Source organism: Thunnus thynnus, chromosome 9, assembly GCF_963924715.1.
Source record: "Thunnus thynnus chromosome 9, fThuThy2.1, whole genome shotgun sequence".
NCBI classification, from domain to species: domain Eukaryota; kingdom Metazoa; phylum Chordata; class Actinopteri; order Scombriformes; family Scombridae; genus Thunnus; species Thunnus thynnus.
In genome coordinates, this window is record NC_089525.1 from 13,038,376 (window position 1) to 13,057,750 (window position 19,375).

The 19,375-nt window shown below is 40.6% G+C and overlaps 1 protein-coding gene across 2 annotated transcripts in view; it reads left to right on the forward strand.

Moving 5' to 3' along the window:
* Positions 1 to 19,375, forward strand: part of nlgn3a (neuroligin 3a) — a 114,770-nt gene that overhangs the window by 12,965 nt on the left and 82,430 nt on the right. Inside the window, exon 2 of one of the 2 annotated variants that reach the window (XM_067598938.1) lies at positions 8,746 to 9,469. In XM_067598938.1, the coding sequence (XP_067455039.1) occupies positions 8,995 to 9,469 (475 nt within the window). In that variant the 5' untranslated portion in view covers positions 8,746 to 8,994. Of the gene's footprint in view, positions 1 to 8,745; positions 9,470 to 19,375 lie in introns of those variants that run through there. The other variant, XM_067598939.1, reaches the window with a different exon arrangement.

The following is a 19,375-nucleotide window of genomic DNA, read 5'->3' on the forward strand; positions in this document are numbered from 1 at the left end:
CAGAAGTGAAAACTAAAACTTGTATTTTTTTATGCTATTTTGTAGCATTGTAGCATTTACAGCATTTAGGCTCTGCTGATGCTGCAAATATCTTTATTTACATTCACATCTCCTTTTCATAATTTAAAAGCATTCCACTGCAAACCAGGCTTTCTCTGAAATGTCAAACACTGTGTCACATAATGAATATTAAAATGTTATTCATTTCTTAAACAGCTCTTATTAATGGCTGAGACTGGCCATGCGGTTCAGCATGTGTTTGTTTGGTCTTTGTTTACGCTGAAGATGAAGGTCACCCCCTCATTAGTGCAGCAGCATCTTTTTTGATGTTGTGATATACATAGTAATCAAGTGTGGCTCACATTGCTGTTTACTGTTGACCTTTAGTTAAAAGCACATCACTGTTGGATTGGCTCGAAACTTAATTATGCTCCCATAAAACTCCAGGCATCATGTACGGTGGACAGACCTCATTTAATCTGTTGTCATTAGGCTACAGTAACCCTGTGCTTCCTCTGTAAATAGGGCCCGCGCCATAATGCTCATGAATCTATTATGCATTTTTTTTTTATGTTATAAAAAAAATAGATGCTGTGGGTTTTGCTGTGTCAAGCGCACTCGTGTACATCTCAGCTTTCAACTATGTATTCAGAAATCCTGCTTGTCACACAACAATACACTTTGGCACCTCTCACTTCTCTGCAACTACCAGGCATTTGCATGTCAATAGCATCATTCTACCACTGTGCTTTTGGCATTTGTGAATACTCTGCAAGGAAGCCAAGTAGTCGAGGTCTTTGAAAAGAAACAGAATCATGCGTTGTGTGTTGCTGCGTTCATTAACACGTTATTTTCTCAAAATCCATCGTGGCTTAACTGTTCATCAATCACAGTTATGATTCAGGACAGTGGTAACAGTATGTGCAGCATTTGAAAGCACATGCCTGAAGCTGAGGATATATGATGCAACAGGAAAAAAAAACACACTGTGATGCTTTTAGATCATAACAAATTAATTAATTCGTGTTCTTACATGAAGTCTAGGGTCTAACACCATATTTTACCAAGATTTGAAATATCTCTCTGTTTGCACATTACTGTAACTGCTGCAAATGCTAAGGCACCTAATGCATTATTAGCTCATTAATTTTACAGGCAGCATCTGGGTCATGTCTCTGCTCAGTATATGCATGATTCTGTGGAGCCCTTCACACCGAATGATAAAGCTGATCTTTTAATTTTCACTGAGAACTGCAGCCTACTTACCTTAAATTAAAGCTGTTATTTAGCTTATTAGGCCATGGAAAGATTCATTTTCTCAGCATACTTACAGTATATATTGTACGTGCCTTGCCTGCACACATGCACATATACACACACACACACATGCACAAAGCTATTACGTTTCACAGTGCAGCTCCAACAGCTTTCATTTTATTGTAAAAAAAATAACTAATTTCACATTCTTCTGGACAAGTTGATCTGAATTTTTAATCTTTGTCTGCAGAAAACATAATTCAAAATGCAGTGGATGAAAGTGGTGAATTACATGCACTCAGTGCAGGGCTTCACTGCTTTTTGAAATGGTGCATAGCTAAGTGTTGTCCTCAGGATGATCGGCTCTTCAAAGGCCTGGCTTTGTACTGTATGGTTTATGAGGATACTTCTGTTTGTGTTTTAGTTGCTGTAATGGAGGGGGGGTGGGGGTTGTGCATGGTAGTGGCATTACAACCGCAAGAATTAATTTTCTCTGTTCCTAGCAGGAAATGTCCACCAAATTGCAGACATTACTGCATTGCAAATTACCCACATAATCCCATTTTTAGATGTATTTTGTATAGTATTCATTGGAAAGATGGTCCAAATCACATTATCGCGAGAACCATCCTTCTGGCCCAGAGGAATAGTTTTGTTCTTTTTAAATAATTGCTCACCAACGTGGGTTTCTTTTAGCTGCATTATCTGCATGCGATTCTGTCTCTGCAAAATGGTTATTCAGGCCAAGGACAGCTGCATGGCCTCTTTAACACTGAGTAAAAGAGTCAATAGTAGCCATAGGAGCTGATCCATCTAAGATTTTATAATGCAGTGCCAATGAACTTGGAACCCTGATTGTGAGAGATCAACTCCCTGTTGTAATTACCATCCAGACCTCAATTAACTCACAGCAAAACCCCAGTTCAACTCTATATGTTTGTGAAGTGTTAATAGCTGCTTAAAGAAAAATGTTTCCCCCCGCCATCCCTGTCAATTCTTCACTTGGATCAATGTTCAATGCACTGCATATTGTTAGATACATTACTTAAAATGACACTCTTTAAACATCCAATAAAGAGTTTGAATTGGAAATAACCCATTTATCCCAAATGATACCCTCATTAATTGTAGAACCATAATCAATCAATAAAGTTAAGTGAGTTCTGTTTTCAGGCAGTAACTCTGATAACTGGCAGGGAGTTACATGACAAGCAGCATTTAGACCAAAGAGTGCAGCAGCAGTAATACACAGCAGTTCACATTTAAAGTGATTGTCATAAACTTTGATTTGCTTTATATACGTGGCGCCATGCCAGCGCTGCACAGGTTCCTTGCACTTGCCTGAATTTTATTAGGGATGCATCCCAGAAGGCTAAAAATCCTCCTTTCCACTGTAAGTCAGAAATTGATGTTAGCGCTGCCATGTTATACGTGCTGTCCTCACAGCAGAGGAGATGAGATGAGCTGCTTGAAATATCTGTTGAATTCTCCTTGGTATGCTCGAGTGTACCTTCTCTAGGAATTCAGTCATGTTTCACATGTGTAGTGCAATCAAATGTATTCACAGATGTAGGATGATTTGACCAACAACTAGCGAGCACAGCATTCAGAATGTTGTATGTTAGTAGTCTATACAGCAAATATCTGATTCACACTCAGCATGATGCATGAAAATGCTAATTTTTGTGAATTTTATCAGGTTATAATGCTGAATATGAAACACACAGAAGCCATAAAAATTCAGGCCTACTCCTTTTTTCTTTTACCCTTTCTTTCTCTAGTTTTTTATGATCAATATTGTTTGAAAAGTTGTGTCAAAGAAAGAAAGGGAAGGAAAGGAACAACACCAAGTCTACAGCCATGCTTGTAGTGGCTCTGTGAGGCTGTAAAGAAGCACAGTGGTGCCTTGAGCTACATGCTAATTTCAGAATGCTAACATGCTTGCAATGACAATGCTGACATGCTGATGTTCAGCAGGTATGATATTTATTTTGTTCACCAACTTCGTTTAGTGTGCTGCCATGCTAATATTTGCTAATTAGAACTATGGTGATAGGAATGTCAGTAGTTTTGCTGTTTTGTATTCAAACCAAAGTATTAGACTAATTAAAATTTTGACCTAATGATGGCACTACATGAAAACTCAGGGGATCCCCAAAGTCGTTAAGAGTCACCCTCCATGAATGTGAAATGTCCAACAGTTAATGGAGATATTTCCTTCTGGACCAAAGTGGTGAACTGACCGAAAGACTAACATTGCCATTTCTAGAGCTCCTTGCATGGCTAAAAATTCTCCAAAATTCATGGCTTACTGTTTGTATGTGCATTGTAATAATATGGCTGTGAACACCAATGAGAGATTGTCTGTAATGGATAAATGGATGGATGCCAGCTTTTAATTAGATATGCCTTGTTTATTGTCAATGATTTGGTCATTTCCGAAGACACAACGGAAGAAATTTTTGTCTTGTGCTCTCTCTTTAGCAGCACTTTGGAGCTGTGTTGGCAGGGTGATAGGAATTGCACACAAAACACTTCGTCAAGAGAACACATCCCACCCTGCAAACGGCATCTGTGGGAGCTTGGATAATGAGTATGCCATGTGTAAAGCCTTAATGTGTTTACATACAGCTAGATTAGAGACGGACCCAATACTTGCCCCTGCGGTTTCTCAAAGAATCCCTGTGGGCTACTTGAGTGATTAGCTACTTTGAGTTTTTTCAGTAGGAGTGTCTAGTGGGACTCTGCAGTGGATCAATAGGAGTTAGGATGATGAACTGTTGGGGAAATTTCTCTATTTATCATTTTTTAAATGTAAGCTCCTCAGTCCTTTCCCGTCTAATTGAGTCAGTTAGCCTTGATTAATATCCCTGTACCCCCACATATTGTTTCACGTATCGTATTACTGCCTAAACTGTATCTGACACTCAGAGGCGTGCACACCCAGTCAAGAGAAAAGAGAGGCAATACAGACTGCTTCTACTTGCTGTTTTAGGACTTCTAGATCAAATCTGTCCCTATCATTTTAGTCAGAAAGAGCAAACAGTTGTTTCAAGCACCGTCAGCAGTTAACAGAATGGCCATTATTTATTTGCTGTGCCACCACTCAATTCATCTCAACATGTACTCACCTGGAATCTGTCTTTATTTGGCCCGCCAGGCTCACCTCTCTATGCTTCCTGGGCCGTTTGGCTAGTAATGATACTCATGGCAGCATTTATCCGCCAGCCAGAAGAAGGGGTGGAGACACACAGCTTAGCAGGCGGCCGCAGCAGCAGCAGCGCTTTCATTCCTCACCGTCTCCCTTTTGCTTCTTTAAAAATATGTCAGCATCACCGTGGTGATTAGCAGTCAGAATGTGCTGCGTCTTTGTCCTTGATTTAATGCCAAATCTCCTAAGTAATAATGACTGCACAGGCTCTGTGTCTGACGAAAAAAGCAAAGGATCCTTTCCTTTGCTTTTTGCTAGTGGGCTCTCATCCCTCACTGTTATAGCAGCACTGGTTCCCAGCAGGAGTCTTATGAAGCCACACTTTGGTTTTGACATTTTGTGAATGCTGTTTCTGAAACATGCCAATCTCCTTGATTTGATATGGCGTGCTGTTGTTCGTCAAGCCCAGGAGCTTATATAAAGTGCGTGCCAGAGAGAGGAGATGGTATTTGTGTATACATTCATTATTGATTTTGCTGTGTTGAAATCCATGTTTGCCTATGTGAAATAAACATGTGTAAACAGACAATTTACAGATATGCTTTCCACATCATTGACACACAGAGGCCAGAGAGCAATCCTATCATCATAAGCTGAGCTGGTCTCAAAATGGAGTTTTCGCACTGATGTAGACTAGTGTCTTTCTGGAGCACAAATGGAAGGTGAAGACACTCAATTAAGTTTCTGCCGTTGCCTCTCACATTTTAATGAGTTCAGCTGAGGTAACAGCCTGGCTACATAGGTTCCTGTCTTCTGGTTCCTGTCTTGTTGCCTGTCTCTTATTGTTTCTATAATGGCACATTCAGCCTTGCTTATAATGTAACAGCACCAGAAGCATTTGTAATCAGTGATTACACTGCTCTCAGGTCAGGACGGCTCACTTCATTTGAAGTTAGATGTTTCAGAGGACTAATACAGCTTTGTGAATGCTTTTGTTGCAGACTAGCTACTATAATAACAGAGTGGGGAGAGTCAGAAGCTCCATCTACTCAGAACTCTTATTGGTTCCTTTTTTATCAGAGTCCATTCAGCCTCTCTCTAAGGGATGTCAGGGCGTAGGAGTACATTTGGCTCTGTGCTCAGACTTTTATTGCGATGCAGAGATCTCTCCGCTGTAGGAGAACAAAGGGTCTTCTACAGTAAGTGTACATGGCTGTGGGCTCGGACCAAAATAAAGAGGAATAAAGTCTATGTATTTCCTTTTAAATGTGGGATCCGTATGGGTACAACTCACATGTTGTGCCGTTGAATAATGATGAAAGGGGATTGGACCGGATGAATTTAACATGTCTTATTAATCAGGAAACGGAGAATAGGGGAGGCGGGTGTTTAACGGCATGTACTTGGTGGAGTGCCGTCTTGCATTAAGGGCTAATAAGAGCGTCAGCACAACACCCAACCAACCCACCACCCCCGCCCCTCCTCCCCCACCTTCCCCTCTCCTCCTCCCCCCGCCTCCATCAGCCCAGTTGTATTTATTACGGGCTGCAAGGCCACGGTGATGAGACGATCAATATTTCTGGGATGATGAGGGAGAACTCATGCAATCTCTCTCTCTCCCTCTGTTCCTCCCTTGGCAGTGCTTCAGCAGGTAGAGAGATCAAAGCAGAGAGGACCTCTGAGATGCTGTTGGAGGGGAGACTGATGAAGAGTCCTCTGTGCTGTGTGTCCTCTAAACACACACACTCAATCACACTGTCCTATGTCCTTGCTATGTCCTGATTAAAAAGTTTGACCTGATGTATTTTATCTCAACTAGAATTAGTGTTATCACACTTATTCTGCTGCTGTCTGCAGATCTAAACAGAAATTGCTTTGGTTGAAATTAAAAATCTAAATCGGGGTGCACCTACTGTATGGGGAATTATACTAGACCTGCAATGATTAGTCGACCAATCAATTAGGCAATCGACAGAAAACTAATCAGTGACTATTTATAATCGAATAATTGTGTAATTGCAAAAATGCCAAATAGTTTCTGATTTCAGCTCCTCAAATGTGATGATTTAATGTCTTTACTGAATATTGTTGGGTTTTCAACTGTTGGTTGGACAAAATAAGGCTTTGTCTCTGGAGGATTATAATGGGCATTTTTCACTGTTTTCTGACATTTTATTGACAAAATGATTAATTGAGAAAGTAATCAGCAGATTAGTCAATAATGAAATTAATTGGTAGTTGCAGCCCTAAATGATACAGTGCATTTTTGTAAAACCTCCTTTGGACAGACATTTTAAAGTTATTATTATTATCTGTCTTAGTTTAGGAAGTTTCAATATGTGGAGGTCCTTATACACAGAGCTCAAAATAGATCATAAACAGAATTTAATTAAAATTCAAGTTGCAACTGTTTTTGAAGAGGGATCAGACATGTAGACACGGGGGAGCTGATGCTTTATAGGATTTTATAGTGTCGCCAGTTTATTAGGTACACCTAGCTACTGTAAAACTACTGCAGTCTAATACATCAGCCCAGCAAATACAGTATATCCTACATTAATGAAGGTTATTATGTGTGGTTTCTGTTAAACAAGAGGTGCCGACTCAACTTTCAGTGATTTTGGTAGTAGTTGTGCTATATTGGGAGGTGTTTCTAATATTTAGTCTTTCCTCACTGATATAAACAGGGTGGACAAAATATTAGAAACACCTCTCAGTGTAACAGCCCGACAACATAAAGCCTCCAAAATAACCATACAGTAAAATCAACACCTCTGTAAAACACCTCCCAGAAAATTGAACATTTTAACCCTCATCAAGGTTTAATGTAATGCAGGGTTGTTGTATTTAACAGCACTGGGTTTAGATAGGTATACCTAATAAACAAGCAACTGAGGTTATTATGTCACAGGTTGTATTGTATGTTATTTGTAGGTGTTTTCTTGTTGAGCTGTGCTATAAATGTTGTAGTATGTGACATTGATCGGTACTACAATATGTACTTGTTTCTATAAAAATAAACAGGAATAAACAGGATTGTTTACAAATAACAATATATGTCATACAGTCTTTTAACATGGCAATAATGTCTTCTAGGTTTTCTGCTTGTGCTACTGGGACCCTAGTGAGCAGGGAAGGGACTTTGTCAGTGTGACTTTTCTAGCATTTTGAAGCCTTTGCCCATTCTTGGCCCCCAGCAATGCATGCCTCTTAGTCCCCAGATTGGATACGGATGACTTTTCATGTATTATCACATAGCAGGTGCTCTGTGTGCCAGAGTCCCTGAGCAGAATCATGCACCACACACATTTCATTTATACAAGTATCGACGTCGGTGGGCTCATCAGCTGTATTTACAAAATGTATGTATGTGTTCTTCATATGAAGTGAGTGCTTCCTTGTACAACTACGCGTGCGGAATCCACCGGCAGGCTTTCCGCTGATCCGCTGCTGCAGCAGATGGGAATAGTTGCCTAGCGATAACAGCACCTCCAGGAACGTCAGGATTGCTTTCTCTCAGTGGTTACTGGCCCTCCAACGGCTGCTGATACATTATAAATCATTTACACAGTCATTTTGGAATGCAATATCCTCCTCTAAATGCTGGCTTTTTCTTCTCCATTGTTATTAGAGCGAACGCTGCAGTGGGTGCCCAAGGCTGAGGGGGACCCTAAGCCACAGAAATTGAAAATTGATCAGGCAGTGTGGGAAGGTGTTGTCACTGGCACCACTGTGGTTCACCCCGGGACTGTTGATTAGCATTTACAGCAGTGTCACTGGAAGAGCCTGTATTGCCTGTAGCTACATCCTCCTCTGTCCCTTCCTCTCTCTTCATCCCAAAACCAAAAAAGGGAGTTGAAATTTAAATTCTACCATGTTCATATCTATACCGAAGGGAAATGTAGAGAAAATGCTGCATGACATTAAGCAGTACATGAAAATTTTATCATGTTATGTTCTTGTGTGTGACTGCTGCTGCTGGGTTGTAGCAGTGCTTCTCCTGTAAATATTGCTATTCTTTAACTATTAATGTAAACTTTGGGCTTTGAAGTAAAGAATAATTACCCACTGACAGTATGCCTTTCACATTTCAATTGCCCTATTAGCATTATTAGGCAAGTTGCCTAACAGTTAATTGCAATATCCAAGTCATAGGCAGGTTCTTGATTATGTGGATTGATGGTAGCACTAAGAGCTCTGTCATGTTTATGTGAGCTATTTTATGTCATGGCAGAAAAGGACTCTACAAGTCAATAAAAATGACTGACTAAAAATTGGAGCAAACTGGTGGGCTGTCAGGGAACTGTCATTAATTTTCCTGTCCTCTTCTCTTGCAGTACGGGATAGAAGATCTGACGAGCGGCGAGAGAACAGTGAGTAAGGACCTCGTTGCAGAGAGGAACTGCACAACTGCAACTGTTTCTCCTCATCTGTAAGCCGCCAGGCTTCACTATCACAGCTGATGACTGTCCCTCAGGTGGCTGGACTGCAGGGCTGAGCGAAGGCACGGGAAGCCTGTGTGTTTGCTGAGGGGCTGCCCCGGCTTGTATGTTGGTCACTTGCAGTTGCACTCGCTCACAAGGACCATGTGGTTTTCTCCAAGGAGAAGTCGTCTCCCTTCACAGAACTGGCACGGTGCCTACAGTTGCACCAATAATTTCAGCGTGTCCTTGTGGGTGTTAAGTTTTTGTTGGTGCTTTGCGGCTGTGAGAGGTCAGAACTATCACCCCACTGTGAACACACAGTACGGGAAACTCCGAGGGGTTAGGGTGCCCCTGCCTAGTGAGATTCTTGGACCAGTGGACCAATATCTGGGGGTACCGTATGCCGCCTCCCCAGTGGGGGAAAAACGCTTCATGCCCCCCGAGCCTCCTTCTTCCTGGTCAGGGATCAAGAATGCTACTCACTTTGCTCCTGTCTGCCCCCAAAATATTCACAACGCCGTGCCAGACATCATGATGCCAATATGGTTCACCTTCAACCTGGATATAGTTACCACATACATACAGGATCAACACGAGGATTGTCTTTATCTAAACATCTATGTTCCAACAGAGGATGGTGAGTGTGTCGAGTAAACAGGATGAAACCAAAACCTCTTCTCCTCTCTTCTGTCTCTGCCTCCTTCTCTCTCTTTCTGTCTTTTCTCTAAAAATTTTATGTCACCTCTGTGTTTTGCGCGGAGCATGACCTGTTGTCTGGCGCATGCTGTGTCTGTGTCCATCATCTCAACCTCCCATCTTGACTTGATCTTTCATTTAGTCTTTTCATCAACTCTCCCCTTCCATGCCACTGTTAGAGGTTCCTCTTTTGATGACTAAATGACTTATTAAAATGACTGAATAATTAAAAAAAAATCTAATCATACAAGGAAGAGATTGGAAAAACTCGGTGCACCTTCCTACCCTCACTGTCTTGACTGTTCTGGGGATTATTAGCCATTAGTGATCAGTAGCTTGCCTCATAAGTGAATGATCTACTGTAGGGTTGGTGAAATATTCTGTCTGGTACACGAGAGGCCTGTGGCATCAGCCTGACCTATGTAAGACCCTTTACTCTCCTCGCTTCAACCACAGTTTGTCCTTGCATAAAGCAAAATGCAAGACAGCCAGTTTTGTGCAAAAGGCAAACACAGATTGGGCTCTACCATGACTGAAAATCTTAAAACGTTCAGATTTCTTCATGTTGACCCTTAAATGCCCCCTATTATTTCACCACTTGAAGGAGATCCACACATGAAAATGGGCTTGAAATGTTAAGCACTCTGACAGCCAAATGGACAATGTCAAATAACACTTATCAGATTAGAATGTGAACTGCAACCTTGGAAATCTAGCTTCTCTGCCGAGGCAATGCTCAGTTCTGTGTGGCTGTAATGGGTCTTAAATAGAAGTGCATGTGAATATGGGCTTCCTGTGTCCCAGGATGCAGCAAATTCATTCCACCATTTTGGAATATTTCTGCAGCAACACCCCAGTTACTTTCTCAACAGGTCCTCTGTTGTTCTTGTTGTTGATGACTGGGAGGGGGGCGGGAGGAGGGAAGAGGGTATAGAGGGGGTCTGACTCAGTCTGAGTTGTTGCATGTCACATGCGATCTTTTCCAGAGCACCCTGTTATTTTGTAGTTTTTCCATTCATTTTACAGTCAAAAGAATATCCAAGGAATGTGCCAGGAAACCCAACAAGAAAATGTGTAGAAAAGGAGGTATGTAAAAAAGAAAAAAAAAAAGCCAACACGGAACGAAAGAGAGGATTTGAAAGAGTGAAAGAGAGAGGAGAGTGATGGTTGCATCCTTCCAAAGCCGCCAATATCACCACCTATCAACTCCCAAATCAAAGTGCTAATTGGGATGAACGTGGGACTTGTGACTCAGATCAACCTTGACATGAGTGTGAGAGATGAGTGAATGGTTGTGCTGTGTTGCATGTGTGTATGTGTGTGTGTGTGTGTGTGTGTGTGTGTGTGTGCTGTAGTGTGGCTTTACTATGAGAGAGTGTGTGTCAAGGAGTGAAAATCCAGGTCCCTAAATAAATAATGGAGTTTTGTCAAGCAATAGATCATGATGTCTAAGAATAACCTGTATTTTTTTTTTTTTTTTTTTTAATGTCATTGTATGGCTCGCTCATGTTCAAAGTGTAAGATGTTTAATTTAAATACAACTGTTGATTAAGTCAGAGGCAAGAGTGCATTTGTGAAATATTTGCACATAAAATGTGACTTGGTATGCAAAGAACTTTAGTCATGTTTCAGATTGCTCTGACAGCACTTAAGACACCAGCTTATTGCAAGTATTTGTCAAACACGACACCTGAAAGCGTCTGCGCCTCAGCCCTTGATTAAATTTACACTAAAAAGCGGAGGGCCACCTCTCTCTTAAATGTATTATTCACAATTGTTCAAATAGGGGTGGTGGGGTATTTTATTGGCATGACAGCTTTCATCTATCCATGTGGCAAATGCTCAAACACACTGCCACAGAGAAACACAGTCCAATTCCATTAACAACAGCTAAAATCTCTAATTTTCTAAGCCTGCCTAAAGGCGCTGGAGGATCTTACGAGTAGCCTTAAGACTGTGATCCTGAGCGTATCTCACTTCACAGTAAAGATTCAGTTTCAGCTGCGAGACCTCTGCTGTTGATTTCCATTGAGGCAGGAGGCAGCTATTGGCCTCACTCTGTGCACTCGTACATTCTGCTTTGGTAAACCAATTTTGTTAGAGACAGACTGGCCCTCCAGGCACTTCTGCTTCTGAATTAGTCCCAGTTGTGGAATATACACAGAAATATCTCTTTAATATTCCCCTTCCTCTTGAAATTTTTCAATTATCTTCCCCATGTTTGGTAATGAGAAAATGGTTTATCATAAGTTTCATATGTTGGTTTTGTGACACATTATTGTGCAGAGGGGTGATTGTTGAATAGCTCCTCTGTTGCCATAAACACGAAGGTTGTAATTTTCAGTCCGGCTGGAAACTCTTTATTTCAATTGCACCTTAAAAAACTGCTTCTGCTAATCTTGGCTTATGTTGAATTAACAGTGCAAATGAAGCATTATTTATCCGTCTTAGGCGATGTAGAAAGCAACCTCTGAAGCATTCTTGGTTTTGGTTAAATATTTCCAACAAGGGAGGAGTGAACTGGGGAAACAGTTTTAACAGTTCATCAGTTCCCTCATTAAAGTTTTTAATTAGTGTCATTGCAATAGTTAGATCTGTTCCATAAAGCTGTAAACACCAACTGGGTTACATATTTTCTGTTTCAAATTTGCAAAGCTTTCAATAGAGACTTGTACGATGCAGTAGAGTCATACACACTGTGCATATTCAGTACTAATAACACCTTCACCGCAAATTTTACAATGTGTAAATCTATGAATATGGTTCCTCTGGAGGAAAGAGTGATTTATTTTCCAGAAAGAAGTATGATATTTGACTCTTGATGAAATGGTTGTTTGATTGTTGCCAAGCAACAGTATGCAGTTTTGACAGGAGCACAGTAAATGGCCCTCTTACCTAGCGTGAAGCACTTTTGTTTCAATGGTGATGCCTATCAAGTGAGAGAAATACATGACCCCTGAACCTTGTAAAATGCATAGCATGAGATCTTTCTTCAGTTTTATGAGACAAGAGGTTATGTAGAGTGTTGATTTGTAGAGTGTAGAGCAACTGTAAATACAGAAAACAATCTCCAGTATGAGTTAGAAGAGTGATGGTAAGGGAATATCTCATTTTACAATTGAGAAAGTCTATCCCATAGATCCTGTGCTGTTGGGATCCTAGTGGGCATTGTGCAAGGAAACAACATAGTTATGCTGATATCAAAGATGTGGCTCATTTTCCTCCATAAAACACCCTTAGACCAAAAAGTAGTGCCTTGATAAAAGATCAAAGACAAACTCATTCACAGAATAATGGAAGCCAAAATTGTAGTAGATGTTGCCTTTCTTCAGTAAATGTATAGTTGGTTGGTATTCAGAGCTAGAGCTGCTGTGCAGCCAATTTTGCAAAATCAGCAGTGTATTCATCTTTGTTCAGAAACAATGTGATGTTTACACTGGCTAAATATAGTTCAGAGAACAACAACTGTCCATTATTTTGCTGTTCCATTGCAGCACTGCATGTCCAAGATGTCCGAGCAGGTAGTCACCGAGGTCATGTGGAGGTAGTCCAATGTGCAAGATCAGCACCGTAGCCCGTTGCTCTCTGTGAAGTAGCACACAGAGCACAGAGCAGTGACGGAGTCTGAGACATTGTAGCCTTGGTTATATCACTCACTCGTTTTCTCTGCTCTGAGTCAGAGTGAATGGGATGAAGAGAGGGGTGATGATGTGCAGGGACACATCTATGCACTATTCAGTCTCAGAGTGTTAGATTGGCTCGAGATGGGTCAATTTTGCGAGGACAAACCATGATGAGGTCAATCTTTATCTTTAAAAGAGGTTTACATTGTTAAATTGACTGACAAACTTTAAAAGAGAGCTGTAATATTGCATCCTTTTGATGAGATCCTCATTGAGGCAGAGTTCTGGTGATAAGGTGCACTCACTATGCTGCACGCTGCCTGTTTATACAATATTCACATTATTTCCTACAGGGTTTTTACAGCATGTCTCTTTCACTGCTTGTAACCTGCTTGTAAAACCTGTCCGTAGAGTCCTTCACAACGGTCTCTCTGAATAACAGTGTTTCAGAGACACACTGAGATCATTCTTCCTGACTCCTAAATTCAACCCTCATCATGCGTCTATTTGAGATAAGTGCAGCGAAATCTGTTGTACGTTTTGGCTTGATTTGTACCACTCAACTATCATTCCTATGCAGCCCTCACAAGCAGCAGGCTGCCGTGTGTTACGCAGCCCAGTGCCAGTACTGAACAGCCCAATCAGCTGCCAAACCTGTAGATTAACTACGCCAGCAGAAACATTGGACATCTTTTCCTCTTACCAGATGACCTCCAGATGCTAGAGAGCTGTGAAAACTGTGAAAGAGCCCCAATCCTGGTTTGACTACGTCTGGGCCATGGCAGACAGTAACACACCATGGTAATCCCATTGGTTGGCCGACTCAACCCAGCCTTGGGGAAGGAGGGGCTACTCTCTGCTGAGTGCTGCTGAGGAAATCTGTACGCCAAGCAGACAGGGCAAAAACTTTCCAAGAAGAGAAGAACAAATATTGGCCCATTTGAATTGAAAACAGAGCAGATGTCCCACTTTTTGTTTGACAGAAAATTACTTCTTTGGTCTTCTATGATCATCTATCTGGGACAGTTGATAACCCCCAGTGAGTGAAAGCTGTAGCTAGCCAGACATGGAACCGGTCACACTGACTTGAGATGCAAGACGCGATCTAAGCAGGAAGTTCCTATTCACAGGCCTCCTGCTGCTGTGCTGTCCAGCTTCCACAGTCAACCCAAGGCTCAATATCTCTGTTCTCTTCTTTGTTTACTCCAATAGAGGACACAGCCTGTGCAGTCCTAAAGCCCTTTTAAAAGGGAAAACACATTTTGTTGCTTCTGGTATCTCTGTTAGCTTAAACCTAACCTCTTGAGCCCTGATTTCCCCTTAATTGTATTAACTTTAACATGCACCATTTTATACACCTGTCCATGAAATTCAGCCTGACATTTATAGTATTATTGGAAACAACTGGATTTTGAATTTGAACAATGCTTTCCTACACATCATACATTTGTAATGATACACCTAAAAGTACATTTTACAGGGTTAAAGGTACCCTGTGGAGTTTTCTTGTAAATAAACAAAAGTTATGTTTACATTCAGTCCTTCTCCACAAAACACATTACTTGTATCCTTGAGGTCCAACAAATATGTTGAATGCATTTCCTCTCTCATAAACAATTTGCAGAGCTGATTCTTCTTCTACATATTTTAAATTATGCATTGTTTACATCCACGTTTGTTTCCTCTCATTTGTTGATGTGTCACTGTCATCAACAGGCAATCAGTAGAATAGCATGAAAAATTGATGTGAATCGCTTGATTTTTAAAACATTGCTCCATATCGCTTCCAGTGGTCAAAACCTTTACAGGGCACCTTTAACCAAAATCCAAAAAATGCAAATTCAGTCTGTGCTCTGTTGATTCTGATCAATTTCCAGTGCATCTCGAAATAAATATACAAATTCTTGAAATTATTCTCCTGGTTTAAATTCTGAAGGCTACATACTGACATTCTTGTTGCTTTCAAAGGCTTTGAATGAGTCAGAAATCAGCAGTGATGCATATGGTGCAGCACTTATTCAAATGACTGTTAAGCGTATGAAGCTTAAGAAATTTAAAGCCCGGTGATTGTTTTTGTAAGATGTTTGTGCAGTGTAGTCTTTGTTCACTTAATATGGGGAATAAATGGTTCATTAGGACTCAAGAATGGAGGCAAGCGACCCCGATGTGTTACCTTAGGTTGCTTTCATACTCAGAAGCCTGTGGTGTCTGTTAAACATGTCTCTTTCCATTATCAGGCTGTAAACAGGCAGAAAGACTACTTGGCTGCCTTTTATTTGTTTTTGTTTTTTTTATTTTGGGAACAGCTGAAGCGCAGTGTGAATTTTGGCTGTCCTTTACTGCAGGATTACAGCCTCCTTAACCTTTTAGCTGCGTTCTCCATCATTCTCTCTTATGTGTCCCTCCCAAGCTGTTCCTTAACCTCTACACTGGGAGACAGATTGAGAGAGATGGAGATAGACAGACAGAGGGAGAGAGAGAGAGACAGAGAGCAGACAGGACAGTAGGAAAGACAGGAGGAGAGACAGATCCAGGCTCTCTGAAAGAGAAAAATGGCCACCTGAGGATTAGAGACTGGATATAACTGCTCTAAATTGTCAAGGCTGCAACATTTCACATTTCACTAAGTCCCTTTCCACATTCTGACCTTTCTGATATTTAACTCCAAGGCCCATCTATTGTCAGTGAACCTTTTTCCAGCAAAGGAAAGGCAGTTAACATTCAGCCCTTCCACAATGTATTGAGTGAATTGTGGATTCAGTCAAGAAGTCTCTGGAGTCCGAGAGCACTCTATATCTGTGTGTTTGTGTGCATGAGTGTGTGAGTGAGTCTGTGTGTGTGTGCACATGTGTGTACATGCTTGAGTTTCTATCATGTATACCTTCACGGCTAAGCACTAGAGTGTCTTTTGTCTTCAGTTCCATCCTGTTCAAATGATAAATTTCAATACCCTTCATGTATCAAGTAGGCCATTCAAATGTGTTTTCTTTTAATCTGATTTGATAAATGCGACAGGTTTCTATTTTGCTTGTCAAGGAACATGAATAATAGCTGTTATTCTAGATGCCGCCTGTTTTGAGGCGATGCAAATGTCGACTCCTGCAGGCTGGCCGTGCAAAAAAACTCCTCAATTTATTGTAGTTTTGCTTTAATGTCACACTCTTTCACCGTGGCATCACTCTAAAAGACTGAAGGTCAAATATAGGCTCGCTTGCTGAGTCACTGCAGATGTCACATGTTTGCAGTTCCTATTATAGATCCAGCATTTGACAAACACAGGCTCACAGACAACAGGATTCAAATTGACAGAGCTTCCCTGTCGACACCTGCCATCCAATCTATGCCTGTCTGAAGCGCTATCACTCAATAACCTCGCTGTTTTACCATGTCAACAACACAGTGAATGCTAGAATAACCGTAAACGCTAAACAGGCCATAAAGAAGGCTGTTGAAGCAGTTGAAACCTCTTTGTTTGGGTGCTGGCTGTTATTCTGCTGAAACATTTTTGTAGGTCCCCGTAAAGCCTACTTAAGAAAGACATGATATCTGACAACTTCATGGCAGTCATTTCCTACACCATGAAGATGCTCCTAGCTGGCCTGATGTTGCTCTGAAAGGTGCTGTACCTGCCAGACAATAAGACTGAGACCATCATCAGGCCAACATTATCACTGATTACTTTGATGACCTAGATTACTTTGTAACATGAATTCCCTGTTTCTACTGTTGACCAGGTGACTGTCACAAAACTCTCCAGAGTTGTAAAATGAGTGTTCCTGTGTCAAACAATATGCACCAACCAAAGCATTCTCTTAATTTGGTTTAATATGATCTGTTTACAGTCTGAATGCCTCAATTTATTGAGGTGCCTGAGCTACAAAACTTGACCAATTCAATCACCAGTATCTACAGCCAGTTTGCAGTATGTGGGCTCTCACACCTGTTACACCTTTTACTGTATTTCCAGTGACTAATGCAAATTAAAAGGTCACTGCCCAGTTATACATTTAAGCTCTAAATTGTCATAGTCATATGATTATGTTTGCATGTCTAAAGCTCATATAACAGCCAATACAGACTGATATGTTCATTACACCCCACAATACATAACAGATGGACATACCGAACAAGGTCATTGTACCAGTCGTGGAATCAACCATTTCAAAAGGCTTCTCCACTTAAGAGCACATATGTACTCAGTAAATGTCATGACACTCAGCCTATTACATTATGCAATATATTGCAACTGTCAATTAACAATGGATGAGGTATTCAAACACAGCCAACCATTCATTCAAATAATAGCTTTTTAACAGACGCCTATACCAGAGAGGTTTTTTTTTTTTTTTTGATATATCTTTGGCCTTTTTTTTTTGCCTACTTTTGTGTCCATAATGTAGGTGCATCACAGTGTTTTTCACTGACTCCACCTGACTGCCTGGCAGGCACAGAAATAATATCTTGATAAGACTCTTGGTGGATTTTAACTATAAATGGGGTCTGACGGAGGAGAAAGTCTTCTCTGGGCCTGAGGGCATCATGTGACTTACAGTTCCAACTTTGGCCACCATGGCAAAATCACTGCGTCTCACTAAAATTAACAAACAGAATAGACCTGTTTCTGGTAGCTTGGATCATCCTCTGGGAACCATTAATATCACCAGGAAAAATTATGTCACTCAGGCCGTTACTAATGAAGGGTGGAAAGAGTAAAATCTAAGATAATCAAGCCATTAGATTTTGATATTAATTAGTATTATTGTTACTTATTCACAGTGGAAAATGTGTTCTAATGATGGCACTAGAGGTGGTGTACATCACCAAAAACATTTTATAATGTGCAGAAGATGGCAAAGATTCTTGATTTTTAGGGCTGTACTATTGAATTGATTGACAGACCAAATGACATTGCTAGCCTGAGGCCCTGCTGCTAGCAGGCAAGAAAAAATTACAATACATGGATATCAAACTCTAACCAATTCAGAATATCACTGTGTAAGTGGTAGGCCAAGACAGGCCTGTACACTTTATCTGTACATGGTGCGCAGGCGCCCTAGGGGGCTAGATTTTCATACTTACATGTAGCACAAGGACAACAGCACATTACCTACTGTTTAGAGCAAAGAGACAAGCTGCACACATCAGTGAGTATATATGATACACACAATCTCGTGATTTATTCAAATCCTCCCTCCTCTAGGGAAGTTGGAATCCTGCACTTGCTTCTGGATGCAGTTTAAAACCTGTTCTTTCAGCAATTTTCTTCATCCCAATTTTTATGTCATTTAGCTGGCCTGTAACTGCATGGTCTGTTGTCATTTTATTGTTAATAGGTGCACACTCTAGAGAGAGTAGAAAGTCATGAAAACCCTTTTCAAAAAGTAATTTCCTAAATATAATTAATACCCATCAGAATTGCATACTGTACTATAGTTGTTCAGTTTTTCAACAATCCTTTCAGCTAATAATGTTGTTAACCAAACTTATAGGATTGGACTCAGAGGGTTTTCCTGATAAATCTAAAAACAAAAGGTTTCTCTGAAAATGCCAGTGGTGTATGACTCTGCTCCAAATATGTTGTGTTTCAAAGTTTCCCTCTGCAAGGTGATGTGATTTTTTTGCTCAGTGTCTTTTTTAAATGAGATTTGTATTCTATTAAAACATGTATTTTTCTCTTATTGTATTGTGTATTAATAAGAAATGCCAAATGGGAATTGTGTATTTACATTAACATTGCTATTATTCATTTGTGGTCTCAAATACTGCTGTGGCTTTTTATTGAACTGCCTCTTTTCCCATATCTGTGTTGCCAAACATGCTATTTTGAATTTCCCTGTGCCTCTCTATGTCTCTCCCTGCTTCAATAATAGGGGCCCATGCAAAAAAACAGGGCGAGGATTTATCGGATAACGACGGTGATGAAGATGAAGGTATTTTCCATGGTGAACAAAGATGGTGCATGATTTCTTCTAAAAATGTCTCTGTTTTCTGATCATTTATGCTATTTTTTTAAATTATTTTTGTTTTTACTTCTAATTGCAGATGCAATCATCAAGCACCCCTGTCACATTACAGTCCGTAGAGATTGAGCAAATGTGTATGTGTGAGTGAATGTGAGGTTTCCTGATCCTAAGCTAAATTCAACCAATGAGTAGAGTGTTTGGTTTCAGAGTAAGATGAGATCTAGTAGCAGTCTAGATAACCAAGCCCAGGTTGAGTCATTT